The 21,028-nt window shown below is 36.2% G+C and overlaps 1 protein-coding gene across 5 annotated transcripts in view; it reads left to right on the top strand.

Annotated features, from left to right (window-relative positions):
* Positions 1–21,028, top strand: part of SYT14 (synaptotagmin 14) — a 94,116-nt gene that overhangs the window by 51,937 nt on the left and 21,151 nt on the right. For all 5 annotated transcript variants that reach the window (XM_055726113.1, XM_055726114.1, XM_055726115.1 and 2 more), the window contains 2 exons: positions 9,186–9,454; positions 11,670–12,119. In XM_055726113.1, the coding sequence (XP_055582088.1) occupies positions 9,186–9,454; positions 11,670–12,119 (719 nt within the window). The remainder of the gene's footprint in view (positions 1–9,185; positions 9,455–11,669; positions 12,120–21,028) is intronic.

The following is a 21,028-nucleotide window of genomic DNA, read 5'->3' on the forward strand; positions in this document are numbered from 1 at the left end:
TCTTACTGGGTGTGTGAAGTACAAGTACCTTGGTTTTGAAGTGTATCAGTTCCTGTGATTTCACAGTGTCGTCTTTGCCTTTCTTTTTCTGGACAGTTGGCCTCAAAAGTGGTACTAGTGCCATTATTCCTAAGCATGCTTTCTACAGGTGCTAATATCTAAAAGGTTTTAGAGGCGTTCTTGAGCATATATAGACAGTTGTCTTCTATGGTTGACCTGTTAGGTACTCTGAGATCATCCTTGTTTTTCTGGTGTTCTAGCTGCTTTTTATTTGGTAAAGTTATGAAAGCTGTTTCAAAAGCAAAAAAATCTGAATTTTCTAGAATACTTTTTACAGGAATACTCTATTACACTGTATCTAATACAGTCCATTTGACTAAAGCATGTCAATGAGCCAGCGTGTCAAGGGAAGAAGGGGGAAAAGTGCCTGAATAGATAAGAGAAATCAAGGTCTTTTGGAATCTCCTGATCTGAATAAGTGATTACCATTGTCTCCCCACTCAAAAGCAATAATAATAATAAATGTAAAACATAAATATAAAAATAAGTCTTTATTCTGGGAAATGTCTTGCCTCTACTGGAATGTAACTAGCTGTATTCTCTAGGTTGTGCAGATTTTCACCTACAAATATGGATATTCCTACCCATCAGACATCACTGATCTCTCTTTTATCTCTTTGCTCTGTTGACATTGCTTTTTTCTCAGATCTGAACCACTTTTTTGCATGTCATGTGTTGTTTTATTTTTCCCATTCCTTCACCTTTCTTCCTCTGTCATTTTTGCTTTATTTTACCTGTTTGTAATTTTTCATTCCTGTTTGCATCTTGTCTGTTCTTTATTTCTCTTTGCTCTTTTTCTCATTTTTATATACAATTCTACTAAACTTCTCTCCCTTTCTTGCATTTGTTTATTTACCAACATAAATCATTGCACCTACTTTCCCCTTTTGCCTTTTTTTTTTTTTTTCTTCCCTTTAGTTTTTTCCCCACCCTAATATTGTATTTTTTGTTTTCTCTTCCACTACAGAGCTGATGATAATGGAAAATTCTGTGGGGGTATATGTCTTAAGAAGCTAGTGGCTTGGAGGTTTCCATGTTGGTGGTGGTACACAATTCAGGTGAATTTTAGATTAATAATAATTTACAAGGCTTGAAATAAAAACAAAACCAAAACAAACAAAGAAAACATGAAAAAATGGCTAGGTTACTAGTCTTAAAAGACTTGGTTTCAGTTCCACACTTCATTGGAAGCTTTCTGTGATTATGAGCACTTCTGAGCTAGATTAACAGCAATCTTTATTACCTCTTATTTCAACCTGTACTTTAGTTCTCCATCTGTAAAATGCCAAACACATTAACTTCTACTTTTATAATAGTACTATTATTCACCATAATATATATTTCACTTTTTAACAGTTATGAGATATCCGGATTTGTATCATACAGATATCTTAAGTAGATGGGCAGAAAATTTAATGCATGCCCTGCTGAAATGATTCATGCAGAATCATTGTAGTGCTGCTCTGTGTTAGTGACTTACTCCAACAGAGTATCCACTGCACCCAAATCTGCTGTGAAAACAAGGCAAAGGAATCAAAGCAAGCTTTGTGTTCCTATTCTGGAAGCAGTGCTTGATGAAGATATCTTTCCTGGTTCATTTTCACCAGTTAGGGTAGTACTAAATAGAAAGCTAAAATACTAGGGAACTTTACACATTTTTTTTTTTTAATTACAAAATATAGCTACCAAGGTGAAGCTGTTTTTAAGAAACCATGAAGTTATTGCTTTTTAAGTTGCAAAGAGAGTTCTTACTAAAGGAAGTAGTTGTATCTTATTCAAAATAAAAGTTTGGAAAAAAGAATAGAATTCTGATAGCTAAGGAACACATTTAAGTGCAGTATGTACTGCTGAATGGATCTTGTTTATATCATCAAATGAATAATTATTGAGATCTTGAAGGGGGTTTCTGTATTGCTTGGAAAACTTTGTATTTTTTTTTTCATGTCAAATAAAAAATGAATATGCCTGAAATGAGCTGCAAAAATATTAAAATGTTCCAGAAAATGATACACATAACGCATTAATCTTGCTTTCTAATCATGCTTTCTTTCCTCATTTGAGACCAAATAGAATGAGAGCAGGAACATTACAGGAATATTAGCTGTGTGTTACAATACTGGGAATTGATTTTAGACCTCTGTGGGATTTTTTTCACGTTTTCAGCACTTTATCCTGCTGCTCTGCTCCTGTGCTTAATATTGCAGCTGTAGTAGTATTAAGCTGGACTGGAATTTGAACCGTCATTTAAAGTGAAAATTGTACTCTAATGAAGGATAGCAGTGACAAGAAAATAATTTCTAAGCCCACATCCAGCTGCTGCTGCCCAGAGGTACGAGGGGATGCTGGTGTGCAGCAGTGGTGAGAAGTGGGGATTCTCAGGGGCCTGAGATGGTTTACAGTGGGTGGAGTTTTCAAAGCTTTTGGCTGTTAAGCTCTGAATTTCTGTCAAGCTCTGTAAATGCTGGTGAAATAGCCAAATTTGGGTGAATTTTCACAGAGATGATAAAAGGCATTTCCTTGTCACCAAGGCACTCTTTAAGATTTTAAAGGTGGTTGTCAGTCACCTTCAGCAAGCGGGACTTCTAGTGTATTTGAAAATGGGGGGAAGGAAGATTCTGACTTCATTTAACTTGTTTTGTTGGAAGTGGTATTTTTCTAAAAATTTTGATAAATTGGAAAAAATGAACAGGAACAGATGCACAGAGGAAGGGCTGTTCATTTATGAAGTTAGCCAACATGGTGATCTGAAAATTTGTGTAAAAGAAAGTTCACTGCTTATAAAACCAGTAAAAGTGAAACCAGCATCTAAATGGGACAGAAAATAAGTTTTTGTACCTAGAAAGTTGAATGAACATGCTTAGTACAAATGCTTTACCTGAGGAAATATAATTATGGAAGGGAAGGCAAATAGTTTAACAATTTCACTTCTTAAAGATTACTGCTTCCCAAAAGCTTTAGAGCTGGATGTAGTCTCAGAAAAGAACAGTTTTTTGAAGTCTCCTTTTAAAAGTTAAAGAAAAATAAAATTAAGTTCCTGAAAGCTTGATTTCTTGATATTTGCATAAATAAGAGGTTAAATCTTGAACCAATAAATTTAAGAAGTATTTAGATGCATTTTGAACAGCTGGAAAGTATAAATACAGAACCAGGTAGCAGAACTCCTTCCTATTCAGATTAATATAAATATAAGGAATCAGAGAATGATACTTAAATTGAAAGAAAATGAATTCAAGAAATGCTAATGTATAATTTTCATTGAAAGACGACCAAAATATTTGGGAAGGGAACAAAAGAATGTCTTTGACAGTTAGTTCACTATAATGCTTTAATAATGTATTTGTAGTTTAAATGTTCTAGTTTGGGCTAATTTTGGAAAGAGAAAGCTTGGAATTTTTCACCAGTGCAGTGCTTTTCTGTATTGCTCTGTAAAACAGACCATAAATTCTTACAAATCAGAAGTGCTCTAATAAGTGCAGAAAAGAGCACATTTATTTTGTCAGCAAACAAAACCAAGCTGTAGTTCTGTGAGCTCAGGGTGTAAACAGACTCATAAATAATTAAATGTGCACGTATCTGTAACTTCAGTTGGTCTTAGACCATTCCTGAGGAAGAAAATTGAAGCTTTAAGAACTGGACATAAAGAGAATTCAGTAATTTTTTAATTAGTTTTATTAAGAAAAACCATAAGAGAGCCTTTTTATTACGTGAATGACCAGAAGGATTAGCCTTAGAGAGTGAGGAAAATGCAGTGCTGAGAACTGCATGTGACATCAGATGTAAACGGCAGCAGTGCTCTTTTAATTTCCACAGGCCTGGGATTAAGCTTATAGTGTATGGGATTTTCTATATATTAGGAAACAGAGGGGAACTATTTTTTACTAAAAAAACCCCTCCAACAGATTACTTTTCTGGTTCACTGGTGAATTGCTTAATGTAGAGGATAGTTCAACTGTGAGTAAAAGTCTAAAATGTGGCAAATGCAAAAAGAAAGTTAGTAATTTTTTTTAATATTGTCTATAATGACCCGACACCACTCCTATATTCCTTTTTTCATTAAGCAAGACTTCTGCCATAACTCTTTTGAAAAAGGAATGAAATTATGCCAAGATAATTTGTTTTATTGTCAAATAATGTTATTTTTCCACACAAAGATGTATGTAAGCTTTTTAATTTTAAAGGAAGGAGAGCTCCAAGGTTTCATTCAATATTTAATGTTTATATTTTATACTTGTAATGTGGGGTAATTCAGTCAACATAATATTTTTGGATGGTAGAAAAGTTCCAACATGAAAATTCCATTTGGACTGTCTGCTGCATATCAGAAATCTCTGAGGTTATTTAATCATTCAGAATAAGAAAGGTTTCTTTAATTTTTAAACATGTATTTCATTTTATGTTTTATTTAAATTGTCTTAACATTTACATAGAACCCCTTGAAGGCTTGAAAACTTGAAATTTGTGTTAGATTAAAAAAATAATTATGAAGCATAGTGTATGTGGAGATATATTAGAGGAAGAAAATACTGTTTGAGTATGAAGATATTCTGATAATTACAAAATATGACTTGCAAACATTATGAATTTATGTAGTGATTATTTGTTTTAAAGGAACTGGAAATCAGATTCCTAAAGACGTTTTGCAGTAATGCTGCCTCTCACAATAGTATGATTATTTAAAGAAGTAATATATATGTGAGAAACTCCAAGCTGCAAAAGTGGTTAATTACTGCTTATGAGACAGGGGACTTAAAATCACAAGGATAGTTTCTTTTCCCATATGTTAAGAGATGGATGTTCCTGGAATTACACAGGAAATACGGGTTAAAGAAAGCTAGGTTTGTGCTGCGGCTGACAACCTTTGGGAAAATTAATTAAGACAGCAACATCTAAACATTGTGAACGTGGAAAGGAACATCACCAGCTTCATGGTGAAATGTGCAGCCTAGGATGGTCCACAGGGGACTAGGACAGAGAGGAGAAATGAGGAGCATTGGAAGCAGAACGCTCATATAGTAACTGAAACCCTAAAGAAAAAGCATTTATTTTAGTAAGCTCATGTATCTTTAAACTGTGCTTCCACTCAGGGAAAAAAAAAAAAAAAAAAAGACTGAAAAAATTGATGTATTTCTCATAGTTATCAATCGCATGTTCCAGGGATGCTCATTTTGGCCTGGGTTGATGTGTCAGATTTTGCTGAGAGTCCCTGGAGGGGCAATGGCAAAATGTGTATCATCTGCCCTTGCCTTTCAGTCAGACCCCTGCATAGGGATTTCGAAAATTTACAAAATTAACCTTCATTGTTTAAAAAACAGTACTAAAAAGAGGGTATTTACTTACTTCTGACTTAAATGTGCTAATGACAGTTCACATGTTATAATTTCTGAGTGTACCAGGGGAAGAAAAAAAAAAAAAGGGCTAATATGCTTGTGTTTGTCAGGGATTTCACTTGTAGTTCCGGTTTCTTTGTTGAGCAAGGATTTTACTGTTACCACTACGTGAGGTTTTTTCCCAGCCCTCTAAAGAAGAATGAAAATTTTAATTAAAGCAGTTAAGCCTTAAAAGATTGATAATTCAGATCTGCCTATAGACAGCAATACGCTGTATTCTCAATTTAGAGTCTACTAAATATTTGTTGCTAAACAACTTGGTTTCACTCATGTTACGAGAATGCAAAGTTATTTCACATACTTTGGGTGGAAAACTGGATGTGGGATTTTTCTATTCGTCTTTCCTCTGTTCTGGCATTTTCTGGCTGGTAAAAACCTCAGGCTAAACCTGATTTGGTTTCCCTGTAATTATTTCTTTTTTCCAGGTTTAGGATGTTTTTCACCCTGTCTAGTCCAAACTGGTATGGTAATTTAATTTGATCAGGGGAATTGGCAAAATTTATTTCCTGTCTGGCTTGAGAGTGGAAATTTTTCTGGGAAACTTGTATAGAAATGGTGCAACAATTCAGATTTTCCCTGTAACCACTAGGTTGTTAAGAGTAATTCTTTAGCAGACGTTATTAGCCACATTCAGTGGTCTTTGGAAGGTGTTCTTTGGTTTTGTCATTGTATATAAGTATGCACAAGCGTAACTGTGTCTAAGTTTAGACCTTACATGGTATAGGGTATGGTATAGACAAGTGGTTTTACATGTAAATATGCAAACACTTCAGAACATGCTTTCCTTTCAGCTCCAAATGTTTTTCTCCAAAGCAATCGGTGATAGGCCAGCATGCATTAGCAGTGGGTTTCATTTTAAACTTTGATACATTTTGATGACAGGTTGATCGTTGAAGTTAGTTGTTACTTCTGTGTAACTTTTATGTAGAGAAACCTTTTGTTCAAAAACAATTCACACCTGTTTAGACAGAGATGTCCTCAACTTTTTAAACCCAGATATTTGTTTTAAGAATTTACATGTTATTTTTGTTTGGTAAACTAAACTTTCAAAAATAAATAGTTAAAACCTGCCCCAGTGTTTCAGCTTTTTCTAAGATATTTTGAGTCACAAAATTGTTAATAAGAATTTTTTTTTTCTTCACTTCTTCCCCGCCTACATTTAAAAGTACCTGTTCTGTCACACAGCCTGTGCAGTTTTCCCGTAGGGACATATAATGGAGTTCATCAAAGTGAAAAAAGTGAGTCACAGTCATTTATTTACTCATGTAAGACAATAATGGTGTTGATAGTTACCCAGACATGCTTTCATTTCATTAGATTGTGGAAAAGCTGGGAGTTAAAAAGTCTTTGCAGACTTGACTACAAGTGAAAAGAAAGACATTAAGTCAGAGCTACATGGTGGTTATTGTCTCATTTAAGGCTGTTTGTCGCCTTTTGGCAACAATGAGCAGAAATGTTGTTGCTCTAAATCTGGTAGATTATTTAATTACATAGATTATGAAAAGGAAGTCCTGTTTTCATGGTATAGAGAGTCAAAGGGTGGTTATTATTATTACAATTAAAATATCAGTGTAGATTCTAAAATTATGTCTGTCTAGTTCCATGGACACAAGTTATCAAATTTAAAATAAAAAATAAAAGTGCTTTCCCATATCTCTATGTTTTGCAAATGAACTTTTCTCACTGTTCCTGCATGGTGATTTGAAGATTGTGAGTGTCTGGCTTAACTCTGTTTCGTTTCTAAGTTTTTATGTGTATCTGCTAGACTGATGGCTACACCTCTAGTACAGGATTCCCTGCCTCCTCTGTTTTCCTTTCCAGCCCTGTGGGGCTGGAGTTTCAAGAGTTGGTGGCACTGGCCTAACTAACAGCAAAGGACCTTTTGCAGGAGCACTGTAACAATAATTTGGAGTCTTTCTGAATGCTAGGCTGGCTCTGATGGCTTGATCAGGGAAGAGAGAGTTCCTGCCAATGGCATCATCTGGTAGGAGTGTGTTAATTACTCATTTGCCTTAGCTAAAGCTAAGAGGTGTCCCATTAGGGGCCCAGTGAAATAAAGAAGAGTCCTGCATTCCCCACACATCTTGGAGGCCTGTATTTATTTGTGCAGTAGATATGCCCCACAATGGGCTGTCAGGTCTCAGTCCTTCAGTTGCCCAGCTTTGGGGACCTGCCGTGCACAGTTGGCTCCCTTCTAGCCAATGTGTCTGGGTTTGCATCCCATGGACAGTGTGCACTGAAGCCACAGTGGTTTGGGCTTACATCATGTCCCAGATGCTATGAAATGTTCCAGCATGCCACAGTCAGTTACAGCCCAGACTTCTAGAGGAAAGGAGAACAAAAGGGACCTTTTGCGAAGACTGTTTGTTTCCCAAGAGAGTGACATCATTGTGTTTTCAGCCTTGTTCCGTAAAGGGTAACTTTGCATACTCGGTGTATGTGATATGTTGAACAACTGGCAGTTACCTCTGAAGCACTTAAAAGGTTGCTGTACTTGGTGAGAATTTAGGACATAGGTAGGGCAATCCTGTATACGAAAATTTGTTTATGAGCTATAATGTATCACCATTGTCATGTGGGAAAGATGATCAGTTTCTTTCTTACATGAATCCAAAATCAAAGCTTATATTGTTCTATATGTTAATACTTTCATTAACTTCCTTGTTTGGTGGATTTTTCTGTGAGTGGAAGTGGGATGTCTGACACCAGAAAACATTGTTGCTTTGAAATTTTTGTCTATAAGTTAATTCTGTGTGTGAGTGGCATTGAAATCTTTCATTAAAACTTCTACAGAAGACGTGAACAAAATGTGATACAGATTTTTACCTGTCCTTGGTATTCCTTTCATTTCAGCTACTGCACACCTTGCCGTCTTTTTCCAGTTCGTCATCTGTGTAATACTGTGTAGTAAAATAGGAGATCAAAAACTGAAATGTAATTATTTTGATTTAACTTTCTACATCAATGCATCAGGTTTATTTTCAGAAGAGATATGTAACCACATTTCTATCTATCTATCTAGTGTGAGAAGCAAAGATGGTCAGCATCAAGTATTCATCCCAAGCACAAGATTGCTCATGATACTTTTCCCACTGTCTTTAGTGACTGGATCTAGTGTCTAACTTCTAGACACCAGATAATGTACCCTTTAGCTATCCTTAAAAACTAATAAAGAGTCTGAGACACTGCTTCACTTGTTAAATTTACCAGTGAGCAGAGTTCACTTGTGTGAAAAGGCACTTGTGTCTGCCTGTATTTGTCTTCAGAGTTTAATAATTTAATATCAGTGAGCAACTGCATGGGAGGTAATCAGAAGTTTGGTATCGTGGCTTTAGGGAGTGCATTTTGCTTCCTTATTTGGTCTACATTCCACCTGCACAGCATCTGGCTTAAGATATCCAATGGTTTTTGCAAGGTAAGCATCCCTGAAATTCCAGCCTAGAATTTTTGTCACATCATATTTGTGCTCTATTTGTTTATATATGGTTTACACAATCCATTGAGACTATATACTTTGCTTTTATCCAAATCTCTTTCATCTGAGAGATCATTCATTTCCATTTTTTAACAAATATTTTTCAGTAGTATTTGTTAAATCTAATTTGAAGTGTAAAGTGAAAAAAGACTTTCATAGCTTTTTAAATACTCAGTCAAGATAATTAGACTTACCATTTTCCACAGAATGATTTCAAAAGTAAATAATCAGAAAGTAAATAAAGAATTTTCACTTATTCTCAGCAAACTGCATTCAGAGGATGAGAAGAACACCTCCGCTAGATGAACTGCAGCCACCTCCATACCAGGATGACAGTGGTTCTCCTCACCTTTCATGTACACCTTCTGAAGTTGGAGACAGTAAATGTGAATTTTCCCAGTGTAGCAACAGTCCGAGATGTTCATATAAGTGCCCAAGTGAGGGAAGCACGGGACACGAAATAGAAAGCTTTCATAACAAAGGATATGAAGAGGATGTACCAAGTGATAGCACAGCGGTCCTTAGTCCAGAGGTAAATGAAAACAGTTAAGTGTTCTGAAGCATCATGCGGTGCAATCTTTTGAGAGCTTTTTTATCTAAAGATCTATACACAGTTACATGAACACTAATATTGCAGCCCATTCATTTAAAAAAAAAAAAAAAGTTTGTCAGAAAATATTACAATAGGATTTCAGATTGTTCTTTATAGTTATCTGTATGGCATCTTAACTTTCAAACATGCTCCCAGTAAGAGTGAGTTATTTTTAAAACCAGTTAGAAAACTTTATCACACTATAAGGGCTGTATTCAAAATTCTTTTTCTTCCACATAATTTTTCAAGCAACCCAAATAAATAAAAATAATCTGTTAACACTTTTCAAACTGAACAGCCCATGATATAAAACCATCTTTTATGAAAAAAATTATGAAAATTTTTTATGAATTGTTGATGGTAGTATAGAGATTTGGTCCACTTCATTTTCCTTATTTCTGGTATAGCACTGTTTTAGCACAATGATAATTTCCTTAGAGCTTCTATAAGTACATTTACTTTCCACCTGCAAAAGATGCCCATATTTTTCCTTTTAATTACTTCAAAATTTCCAGTCTGTAAATGGGATATAGTGGTGAGTATGTGTATACATGCCAATACATATAAATATAATTAATGGTATAATCTTTACTGTGCTACCCGCAGCATTTCAATTAAAAAAGAAAAAGAAAAAAACTAAAACCAAACTGCAAATTATTTTTGTTTGCTGAAAAAGCCCTACCTCCCTGATGAACAAAAAACTGTAATGATATCTATTCATTTTTACTATGAAGAAATCATCTTTTCTGACACATATTTCTTGAAATGTCTTTAACAGCCAGTTACTGCACTGACATCTATGGGTAAGCCTACATTAGTGATGTCACGTGCAGAAGAGGCTCTTCTGGTTGGTACAAATTTGCCTCTTGTCTCTACCTGCAGTTTTGAAGTGCATATTAGGGCTCAGTCCTGATGTGCCAACAGTTGTTTCTGTCTTAGTAGACCTCTTGGTAAGTTGATGTTGCATACCTGGGGTGTTGGTGCAACATCTGGAAGGCACAGCTGCAAGGTTCTTCAGTAGTTAGCTGTCTGCATGTACCTGATGATCAACCAGGACCACAATCCGTATGAACTTCACTGTGGTAAAGGCATAGTGTGTACATACGGTGCTCAAACCCTAACAGATTGCAGCAAAACTAATCCGAGTTCTTCCCGTTCTGTGTCACACCAGTCATTAATGTAAGCCTACTCAATAAGAACTGAGAATACTGCCAACTTTTTTTATAGCCACTCAACAACTTGAAGAATGAAGTTTTTGGAGGAATGAATTCCCATAGCTATGTAGCCAGTTTAAAATAAGAACATAATGTTTTTTAATCCAAAAGGCTTTGTTGTGGCATTCATTTACATGAGCAGGCGTATCTTTGATAATATGAAAATACACAGGAAATACATTTGGTTTACATATGGAGTAACTTCTATGAAGAGTAGGTTGACCTGTGCTTGTAAATATTTTGCGTTTCAGTATTACTGTCAAACTAGCTGTTATAACATTATAAGGGATCAATATTTTGTTTAAAATTTGAAGTGACAATAAGTAATCTTAAAATTTTTTCAAGCACAGTTTTAGGACTGATGCTTTTTACAGAAGGTTCAGAAGGTGTGTTCAAAACAGATGCATCTTGCACGGTTCCAGTAATACGTTAATAAAGCCATGACAATTTTTGGCACATTCACAGAACCCTCGTGGGCTGCAACAAGAGCTGCATGTGCAAGTAGGTGTAATAATTCCTGTATTTGCTGGTGTCTCACCGTGCCCTCAGTCACTAGCCAGCTCTTGAAGTACTGTGATACGTTACCTTTAAAATGTGTGTATACTTGCACTGAAATAAGCTAGTTCTATCTCATAACAAAAGTATATACATTTCAATAAGTGGGCACAGAAGAAATCATAAATGCAGCCTAACTTAATCTGAGCTCTGTCTGATTGGCACCTGGCTTTTGGGTGGTATTGGCCAGGTGAAGTCTTTCAATTTCTTCTTGGCTGCTAGTCAGCCATCTCCTCAGGCTTTTGGTGTTTAATTACCTTGTTTATGAAATGAACAAAAAGATCATAGTCTCTTCATATTGCATAGAGAAAGCCATATTATTTCCATGCTAGATTTAATAATAGAATACAATAAATAAATAAAAAATCTTTTTTCTTCTTCTTCAGGATATGTCAGCTCGAGGATCATCTTCACAGCTTCCTAAACCTTTTGATCCTGAGCCAGTAGCTAAATATGGCACGCTGGATGTGACTTTTGACTATGACTCACAGGAACAGAAGCTTTTGGTGACAGTGACAGCTGTCACAGACATTCCCACATACAGCAGGACAGGTGGGAGCTCGTGGCAAGTACACCTAGTTCTTCTCCCTATAAAGAAGCAGAGAGCAAAAACCAGCATCCAGCGGGGACCGTGCCCTGTCTTCACAGAGACATTCAAATTTAATCACGTTGAGTCTGAGATGATTGGGAATTATGCAGTTCGCTTTAGACTGTACAGCGTACGTCGCATGAAAAAAGAGAGGGTTGTGGGAGAAAAGATTTTTTACTTAACAAAATTGAATCTTCAAGGGAAGATGTCAGTGCCAGTGATACTGGAACCTTCTTACAGCCTGTCTGTGAGTATTAAATGAGGCAGAATAAGAATGCAGTGATATATACTGTCCTGAATTTTGTAAGAATACTTTGTCTATTTATAGAGTTATCACATCGACTCGATTTTTTTCAACAGTCATAGCACTGTTTTAGCACAACGATAATTTCCTTAGAGCTTCTGTAAGTACATTTACTTTCCACCTGCAAAAGATGCCCATATTTTTCCTATTAATTACTTCAAAATTTCCTGTCTGTAAATAGGATATAGTGGTGAGTATGTGTATACATGCCAATACATATAAATACAATTAATGGTATAATCTTTACTGTGCTACCCACAGCATTTCAATTAAAAAAGAAAAAAAAAAACCAACAAACTGCAAAGGACTTTTGTTTGCTGAAAAAACCTACCTCCCTGATGAACAAAAGTTTTTGTTCCCCCAAATAATTTAACTTCAATGTTTTTAATAAAGCAATGCAACAGTAATTAAGGGTAGACTGAGACATCACTATCAAAAAAACACAGGAGATCACTATACGGGCAGTGATCAGCATCTCCTTTTTCTTTTTTGTAAATACTTAAGTATGCTTTTGTCCACAAGCAAATGTTTGTGATGTGGTCAGGGCTTCCTAGACTAGGAGTGCTTGAATGTTCTTTAGAGCTCCATATGTGCTCAATAATGGATTTTTTGGGGAAAGAGAAGGTGATTTAGCAGGAGCATCTTTATTTGACATTGTATGTATTTAAGTATGTATGTAAACACATTTTTTTGTGGGTTTTTTTTTTCACTGTTGATAAAAGAGAAGGGAAAGAAAATGCAGTTAATTTGTTTTACATTTTCAAAAAAGTTTGGATCAGTTAAAATGGTATTTCTGTTGAACATGAATATTACAAAAAATAATCAAAATAAAATGCCATTGTATTTAATGACTAAAAATATATTAACTAGAATTAGTAAAAGCTGAGACTAAAACTTTGATCTAATGGAGGTTCAACTGACAGCAGAAGAGCTTTTTTATGATTCCTTGAGAAGTACCAATCAGTCTGTTCCAAGGGTGAAGTGTTCCTCCTGCCTAGTGTGAATTTTCCTAATGCAGTTTGCTAGTTTCACAGCTAGGAAAAAAGCACCCCTTGAAACAAAACATTGAGTATTCTAAATGTACTTGCTAAATTTGTGTGTGTGTGTGTTCAATAGCTTCTTGTATAAAACTTACCAAAGTCAGTCAAAGAGGCCAGTGAGTGGGCCAGGCTTTTGGCTGATTGGTATATCCCATATGTGCATTGGTTATTCTTCTGTGTTACTTTCTTGAGCTTTTGTGGCAGAGAGAGTAAAAACACATTCCAGAAGACATCAAAGAATATCAGACTGTTGTTTATTATTTTATATATCATATTTATATGTATGATTTTATATTTTTATATGTTATTTTATATTTATTTATGCCATTTCTGCATTTTTCTCCCTGCATTTTTTGGGGGAAGGGACAAGAATAAGGAATATTGGTTAGAGGTGAAAGGCTCTTCCAGAGTTTGTTGCTGTGATGGAGTTTAGGCAGATTATCTTAGCCCTACCTGTTGCTGGAAAGGAACCTTCATAATCTTGATAGATTGAATGAGGATCTATGCTTTTTGGAACTATGCAAATCAATTTTTAAACCTTTGGAAATTATTCATATCTGAGTTTATAGGTTTTTTTTTATTATTATTTATAGCCTATAGCATATTTTTTTCAGTAAGCAGATTTATTACAGGATTTAACATGCAGTTATCTTGCAAGAGCGTTAACGTTTATTTTTTTTTTATGATGTATGACTGGAAGGGGGGGGGGGGGCATCCTAGGCCACTTGAGGTCAAGCCCTTGTTAAGTCAAACATCCTGATCAAAAATTTGTGAATTTTCATCTCATAACTTCAGGTTGTTTAGTTTCCAACCTGAATTTCTTCATGGTCAATTTATTACCATTTGTTCTTATGCCAGCATGGTCCTTGAGCTTAATTAGTTCTTACCCTTCTCAGGTGTTTGCCTCTGAGTCTATTTATACACATTGCTTGTACTCCTGAACTGTCCTTTTGCTAGAACAAACCAACAGCAATCTTTACATCCAACTAATCATAAGTGCCAGGCAGGAGTTATTTAACAGGAGAAGGTAAGTGTTGTTTCAATTTGGAGAGATCCAGTCGTTCAGAGATATTTACCATTATAAAATCCATGATGAGGTACACGTAAATTCTGAGTTAAATCTGCCTTTTTTGGTTGCAGAGTGTTTTGTTGATGAGAAGTGTTTATATTTGACAGCTGTTTTACAAAGATATTTCTTGGACACAAGACAGTTGTCCTATTTTTTCCAGTGCTTCTTGTTATGTGGATTTTATATATGAAATATACCTTCTGTCACTAAAACTTCCTAATCCATTGAAACATCTATGCTAATCTCTTCTGCAGAAACACATTTTGCTTCTGTCTGTGCCTGATATTATATTAAGGTATTTTATTAGCTAATCATCTGCCTTCTGATTGTGTAAGAACAGTTTGTATCCTGTGAAGTTTAGTATTTTTTCAGTTAACACCTTAAAGCTATGCACAAGGGGATCTGGTAGATGAGCAAGTTCAGTGCCTTTCAGACGTCGTGGCAGGCTCACAAGTGGGGTCTGCAGCTCTCTGGTTATTGTCAAAATGTGGACAAGTGCATGTTGTAGTGAGGACGTGATACTAATATATTCTTTAAATAGGTTTCAAAGCTACATATGGCTTCAAGTGTACAAACATATCAGAAACTGTCCTTCTCACCCAAGATTTCACCCTGTTCCTCACCTTCCTACATTGCACATAGTTTCTTGCATTAGCGGTTATTATCCCCAGTGCTATTGCTGTGTAACAGTGCTGTACTGCTGCAATTCTCCCATGTAACTGGGAGTTCCTGCTCAGCCCCCTTATTTATCACACACTTGCTTCCAAGTTCAGCGTGTGTTTGAGTGAGGAGGAAGCAACAGAACTAATATGGGCTAGCCAGAATGCAGTCGCCGCTGTCATCTGCGACTGTGTCCCTTTCAGATTTGAGAGAAATCGGCCATTGTATCAAAAGTTAATAGCAGGGGTTGTATGTTGTGGTTTTGTCTGAGTATAGTTTCCTTACGAAGATCTTTGTTGATGCTTTTAGAGAAATTTTTCTTCTAGTGCACTGGTAGATGAATTTTTTTCACCCATCTTGGAGTTTAGAATCTCTTGGGATGTTGTTTATTTTTCTTCAGGAAATCCCTGTGGACCTGTTTTTAGTTGCTTTTCATTCTTCTCACCCGAAGAAATTTTCCTGACGGTGAACAACAGCCTCCAGTATGATGTGATTATAAAAACATATAAGCAGTTTATTGAGTGAAATCTGTTTGGAAAAGATCAAAGAAACAAGTGTAACCCTCTTCACCATCCCATAGGTTGCTTTTGGTATAGAGTAACAACAAAGATGATGTTTTTTCTCTTTTGATTAGTTTTGGAAGTACAGTTTGGATGACCAAAACACACCTCTTCTTGCTAAGCAAATCTAGTAATCATTCATTATGTATTGTCAATAACATGAAGTTTAGTGTGGAGACTTAAATTTATATTTATTTCTTTCTATAACATTCTCCACTTCTAACATATTGAACTCCCACATATGATCCCTGTAACAAAGAATGGATGGCGTAGGCAATCATACGTACCTAAAGGATTATTTTACTTTACTATAAATATCCAGAGTGTCAGAGAATTATTTTAGTTAGAATTTTTTGGAGTGAAGGCATTTATGCATGCAACGTGTAAAAATGCTCGCTTTTGCACGCACAGGTGTGTACTCTCTCCAATTTGAGGACAACGGTTCATCATCTAGTGTACATTGGTTTATGCATTGTGCTTAAGGCATTTGTTCTATGTTGCCCTTTATGTGTGGCATATTTTCAGTATTCTTTGTAATGGATGTTTATCAGTTTATAAACTTCTCAGAGACAAAGCTTTCGGAGTGGCATTTCTTTCTTGGGAATTCTTGTTCGTTATAGAGTCAAGCTGTGGATTTTGTGCAAATTCTTATACTTTAGACCTATTGATGATTTCACTACTGTGTTCTTACGGCATGGTCTATTCAGGATTGTATTTTGAAGGCTAAATACTAAAATTCAGATGTATAAACAAATCTTTACTAAATACCAGTATGATACTTTAAAACTGCTAACAAAAAAATGACTAAGACTTGTCTAGGAAAAAAAAAAAAGACTGAAAAGATTTTGTTCGTAGTATTTTAACTAGAATTCTACCTAAAAGGATCAGTTCCTATGTGATGGTGCATAAATGCTTTCAGTTAGCTTGTAAAAATTATGTCCATCAAAGTGAGGGGCAATTATGTTTAAACAGTGAGCGTGTTCTTATCTTGGGAATAGCTTGCTGCATTCATTTGAGTTAGTGGTGTAAAATATGAAAGATCACAATTAATCCTTTGACACAGTAGGAAAGACGACTCCTGCAATTTCTTTGAAGAAAATTATTAGGTGATTGGAAAATGGTGATCATGTTACTGAGGCTGCATGAGAACTTGACAGGACTTGGCAAGTGAAGCAGTCTCCCCGTGTTTGGCTGGTTGTGCAGCATTTCATGGTAGTGTTGGCCAGTGGCAGCCGACGGCTTCTCAGTGCCACGGCTGCCTCAGCTGGTGTGCCCTTGTGTGGTGTCCATGAGCGCCGTGCCTGGCAGCTGAGAAGTGCTAAGCCGTGGTGTGCTCTGTTCGGGGCTGGGTCAGCATCGCGGGGGAAGCAGAGGCAGCTGTGGGTACTGTGCCCTGAAGCCAGTGGTGTCTGCTCTGTTCTGACAGATGCAAGTCTCAAGAACTCAAACAGAATCAGACTAGATGATAAGGAGCTCCTACTAGATAAGTTCAGTCATCACAGTTAAAAATTAATTGGCTTTCCAAATCTGTGAGTGCTATTTCCCCCTGATTTTTTTGTTGTATAAGTATGTCTAGTCATTCATGGCAAATTTTGGCATATAATTTATCTGTTCATCCAAGAAACACTGGACTAGGCATTGGGACTGTTTCAGTCCCATATAGAATAACCTCGATACTTTGTAGAACACTTCTAGTATGTTTTCAAGGTTTTTATTTATTATTTTTTTCCAGGATTACAGCTTGCCTCAGGTGACCACAGCCATTCTCTCATCTCAGGAGCCAAATGGTTGACCAGTTTCAACATGTGCCACTTGTTTTTGGTAATCAATTTCTGTCATGCAGGGTGATAGGGTTTTTTCTGTCACAGATCGAACAAGCCCCTTGAGTGAGCTATCCAGAAATGCTGAAATGTTTCCTGAACCTGTACAGACATTCACATCCAGTTGTTTGAATGAATCCCGAGTAAGAGGCAATAGTCCTTGCAAGTTGCTTTAAACTCTGTAACTAAATTCAGTACTTCATCCCTTTCATGACTCACTTGCTATCTCCACTGTGATCAAGAGAAGGATCTTTGTCATGAGGATGTTCTGCCTTACACCATCATAGGTGTGTGCCGTATTGCTGTTGTTTATCCATTGACAAGCAGGTCCCAGGGCAGGTCAGGAAGCTTTCCACAAAGCAACAGTTCTGGGTCTGTCATTCTGCCATGTCTAGGCTAGCCAGGGTTGTGGTTCCTGTTCTGTCAGTAATTAAGAGTATAAAGCTTTCTGATGAAAAAAACTAATTCTCTGAAAACTAGCTTCTGACTTATTATGAGGTTCTGAGAGCCCTTAGTTGAATGTTGTACATCCACCACTTCTCAATTAATTTGCATTTCTAGCTTACTGGACATTTTAGTAAGATACAAGAATAATTTGATTCCAGTTGCTGCTGACAGTCATGGATAACAGAGCTAAAAAAAAAATGCTATCAGTGGTACTCACATACCATTTCTGGGATATGCTGACCCATATGGACAGTCAGAGCATTTTGAGTGTACGTGTCGCTGCCATGGCAGAGTTAACAAAGTCCACCTGGCCTTCAAGTTTTTAGGCGTTTAAAAAAAAATGCCAGCATAACACCAGGGCTTTCTTCATCACATTAGCAAAACCAGAACTTGAATTTAACATTAACTTTCAACTACCTTGCTGATGTCCAGATGAGAGGCAAGTTCTTAGTTTTGTAACTAGATCTATCACCATGACCCTGACTGTAAGATACTGGGAGAATTCTTTGAAGTCAGCAATGTAAAGAATTTAATCTATTTGATAAAATCATCAGTTGGTCATGTAGCCAGCATAAAGATTGTTTTTTGTCTCTCCATATATCTGTGCGCTGAGTAAAATAACAATGAAAGCCTGATATCTTTTGCCTTTACTCAGTGAGTTGCTTGAAAGAAGTTATTTACTCAGTTTGATCCCCTCAGTCTTTGATATTTGGGTCAGCAAATAATGGAAACTATGTTTCAGACGTGATATTACTATTTTGAGTGTATGATGATGTTTTCCAGTTTCTAAAATGCCCCTAGTCAAATGACAGGCTGTGAATGACTGTTCTAGATTAAATCAAAGTAATCCTTCTGAGCAATACTCTTATTTTCTCAGAAGGCTAGTCCATCAGTGACAAATGTGTTGTCTAGAATTGTATGTCTAGTTGTGATAATCTTTAAAAAAATAAACTGGAAAAAGCTCATCGATACAAAAAGCTACAGAGTGAGAATTCCATCAGGATGAATGAATGAATCGGGAATTTTATCTGAGAATCTGTGAGGTTCTCAGACTGTCATTCTCTGTGGCATAAATATGATCTCCCAACCTGGACTGCAATTTCGAAGATCAGTAAAGAAAATAATTACACTGTGAAAACATACTGTAAATTTCCCAGAAGTGGCTTTATAGGGGTTATAAGTAAAGATTATCAAGGTTGTCACTAGCATGAAATTTCCACTACCAGCTGCTGCTGTTTCAGTGGTGATAATATTCTTTAACTTAGAAACTTAAATGTTTTTCCTTTAGATGTACTGATTTTCCCAACTATTTTAATTTATTATAATTTGAATTCTTTCTTGTTTGCATACACACAAATATCTTCTCACTTTTTCTACTGCCTTTCATGGAAACAAGAAAAAGGAAAAACATAGAAACAGTTCTGTTTGCAGGTTTGAGCACCCTTCAGCAAAAGCATGTGCACTGTTCTCCTCCAATTTATTTCCTGTGGGGGAAATCCTAATCAGAGACATTACACAAACAGATGAAGTTACCAAGTCTGCAAATTTATAACTTGCATGTTTGTGGAACTTCTGAGTTTAGTTTTTGGTTTGCTTACTTAGGTGATTCTTCTTCTCCTGGGCTTTGCGGTGTAACATAAAATGTTCCTCTTTAGCATTCTTCATTTCAGACTTGAGGATCTCCAGGTAATCACTAATTTTGCATATTCAAGCAGCCTGTATTTGTTATCAGATAAGCATTTCTGTTCATAGGGTGTGTTTAGCAAGGGATCCTTTCAGTCTTGGTGAGTTACCCTCTTGTCAGGCTTTATCCTCATATTGTCTGACCTTGAGCTGCACCTTTCACAGCTCCTGTCTTTCTCTTGGGCTTAATCAGCTGTCAGCTGCCCCAGGAGAATCCATCTTATCTCTACCTCTTGCCCTTTTTTGGGGTGTGTATGATAGCTCTAAGAACTGAACCAGATCCTTTCCAACTGCAAACACCTGGTGATCCTCTGATTGTGAGATAAAACATGAGCTGAACAAATCAAAAGGGGTACCACTAACAGATTAAATTAGAGCTGGGTGAACTGTTAATGGCAGATAGCTCAACTGACAAGTGCGTTATAAACCTACCTTTAATATTAAGGATTTGTTCATTGTAAAAAATAATTGCATAAATGTTTATGCAATCAAATACTAGTCTGTAGATTGACTACTCATAAACTATGCTTACTGTTTGATCACTGAACCTTTTTCTCTTTTCCCAGTTTGAAAGACTGTAATCAAGAGAGAAAAGAGAAAAAAAATTATTTGCTATGCATCTCCCCAGCGAGCACAGAGTAACTCCATCTGGACAGAGCATTGTCATTTAAAGAAGTCTGTGGTCTTGGAAGCTGTCCCACAGTAACATCTCCATGGTCTTACAAGTTTGACAGGGAGTAGAGAGAGGGGGAGGTGTGAGTGAGTCTGGGTAGGAGCTGTTAGCAATAGCTTCATCAGGAGTGCAGGTAAAATGTCTGCATTTTGTGTCAGCTGTTCTTAACTAAATCGCTAGCACAAACATCTAGCAGCTTTTAGTACCCGAGTGTTTCTTTATGCTACATGTCTTACCTCAGAAAACAGGATTCAATAATAGGCTCTTGCTCGCCTCCTTGCCCATGACTCTATAAAAAGCTGGTAGACTTTTGCAATGTAAAAACAGCGCTTTTGTAGATGCTGTAAATTCCATTGTACAGTCATTTCCAATTGCCTCCGCTGCTGCTCGGGTGTGCTGTGTAAATTTCAAGCCCATTAAGTCTATGGATCAACTAGGTGACCTTTCATAATCTGGCAAGGAAGCCAAAGGTGTAATTTAAATGCAGCAAACAGAAGTTAAAGAAAACTTAAAATGTTTCCCTTCCAGTAGAGAATTAATGTTTTGTTCTGCAGAGCTGATAATTTAAAAACCCTTTAAACAAAAAGTATTAATAGAAAATTCTCATGAAATAGGAAAAGCAACACAGAAATCTCACTGGGAACTTCTTCAAAGTCTTTCAAAAGAGTGGAATGTAGTTTTGTCATCGTTAAGAATATATACATTTTATTTTGTTATTTTCATGTTATGACTAAATTACGGTATCATAAAGTTTGAAAACAGACCTTATTTTAATAATGCTGTATTTTTCTTATTAGAAAACCCACAAAGGTTTTAATTTTTATTAAGATTAATTTTAAATTACTTTAAAATTGGTATTTGTGTAGTATTGTCACATCTAAGGAGGTTTTGTAGCACTGT

The sequence above is a fragment of the Falco cherrug genome, chromosome 13 (genome assembly GCF_023634085.1).
Source record: "Falco cherrug isolate bFalChe1 chromosome 13, bFalChe1.pri, whole genome shotgun sequence".
In the NCBI taxonomy this organism is placed as follows: domain Eukaryota; kingdom Metazoa; phylum Chordata; class Aves; order Falconiformes; family Falconidae; genus Falco; species Falco cherrug.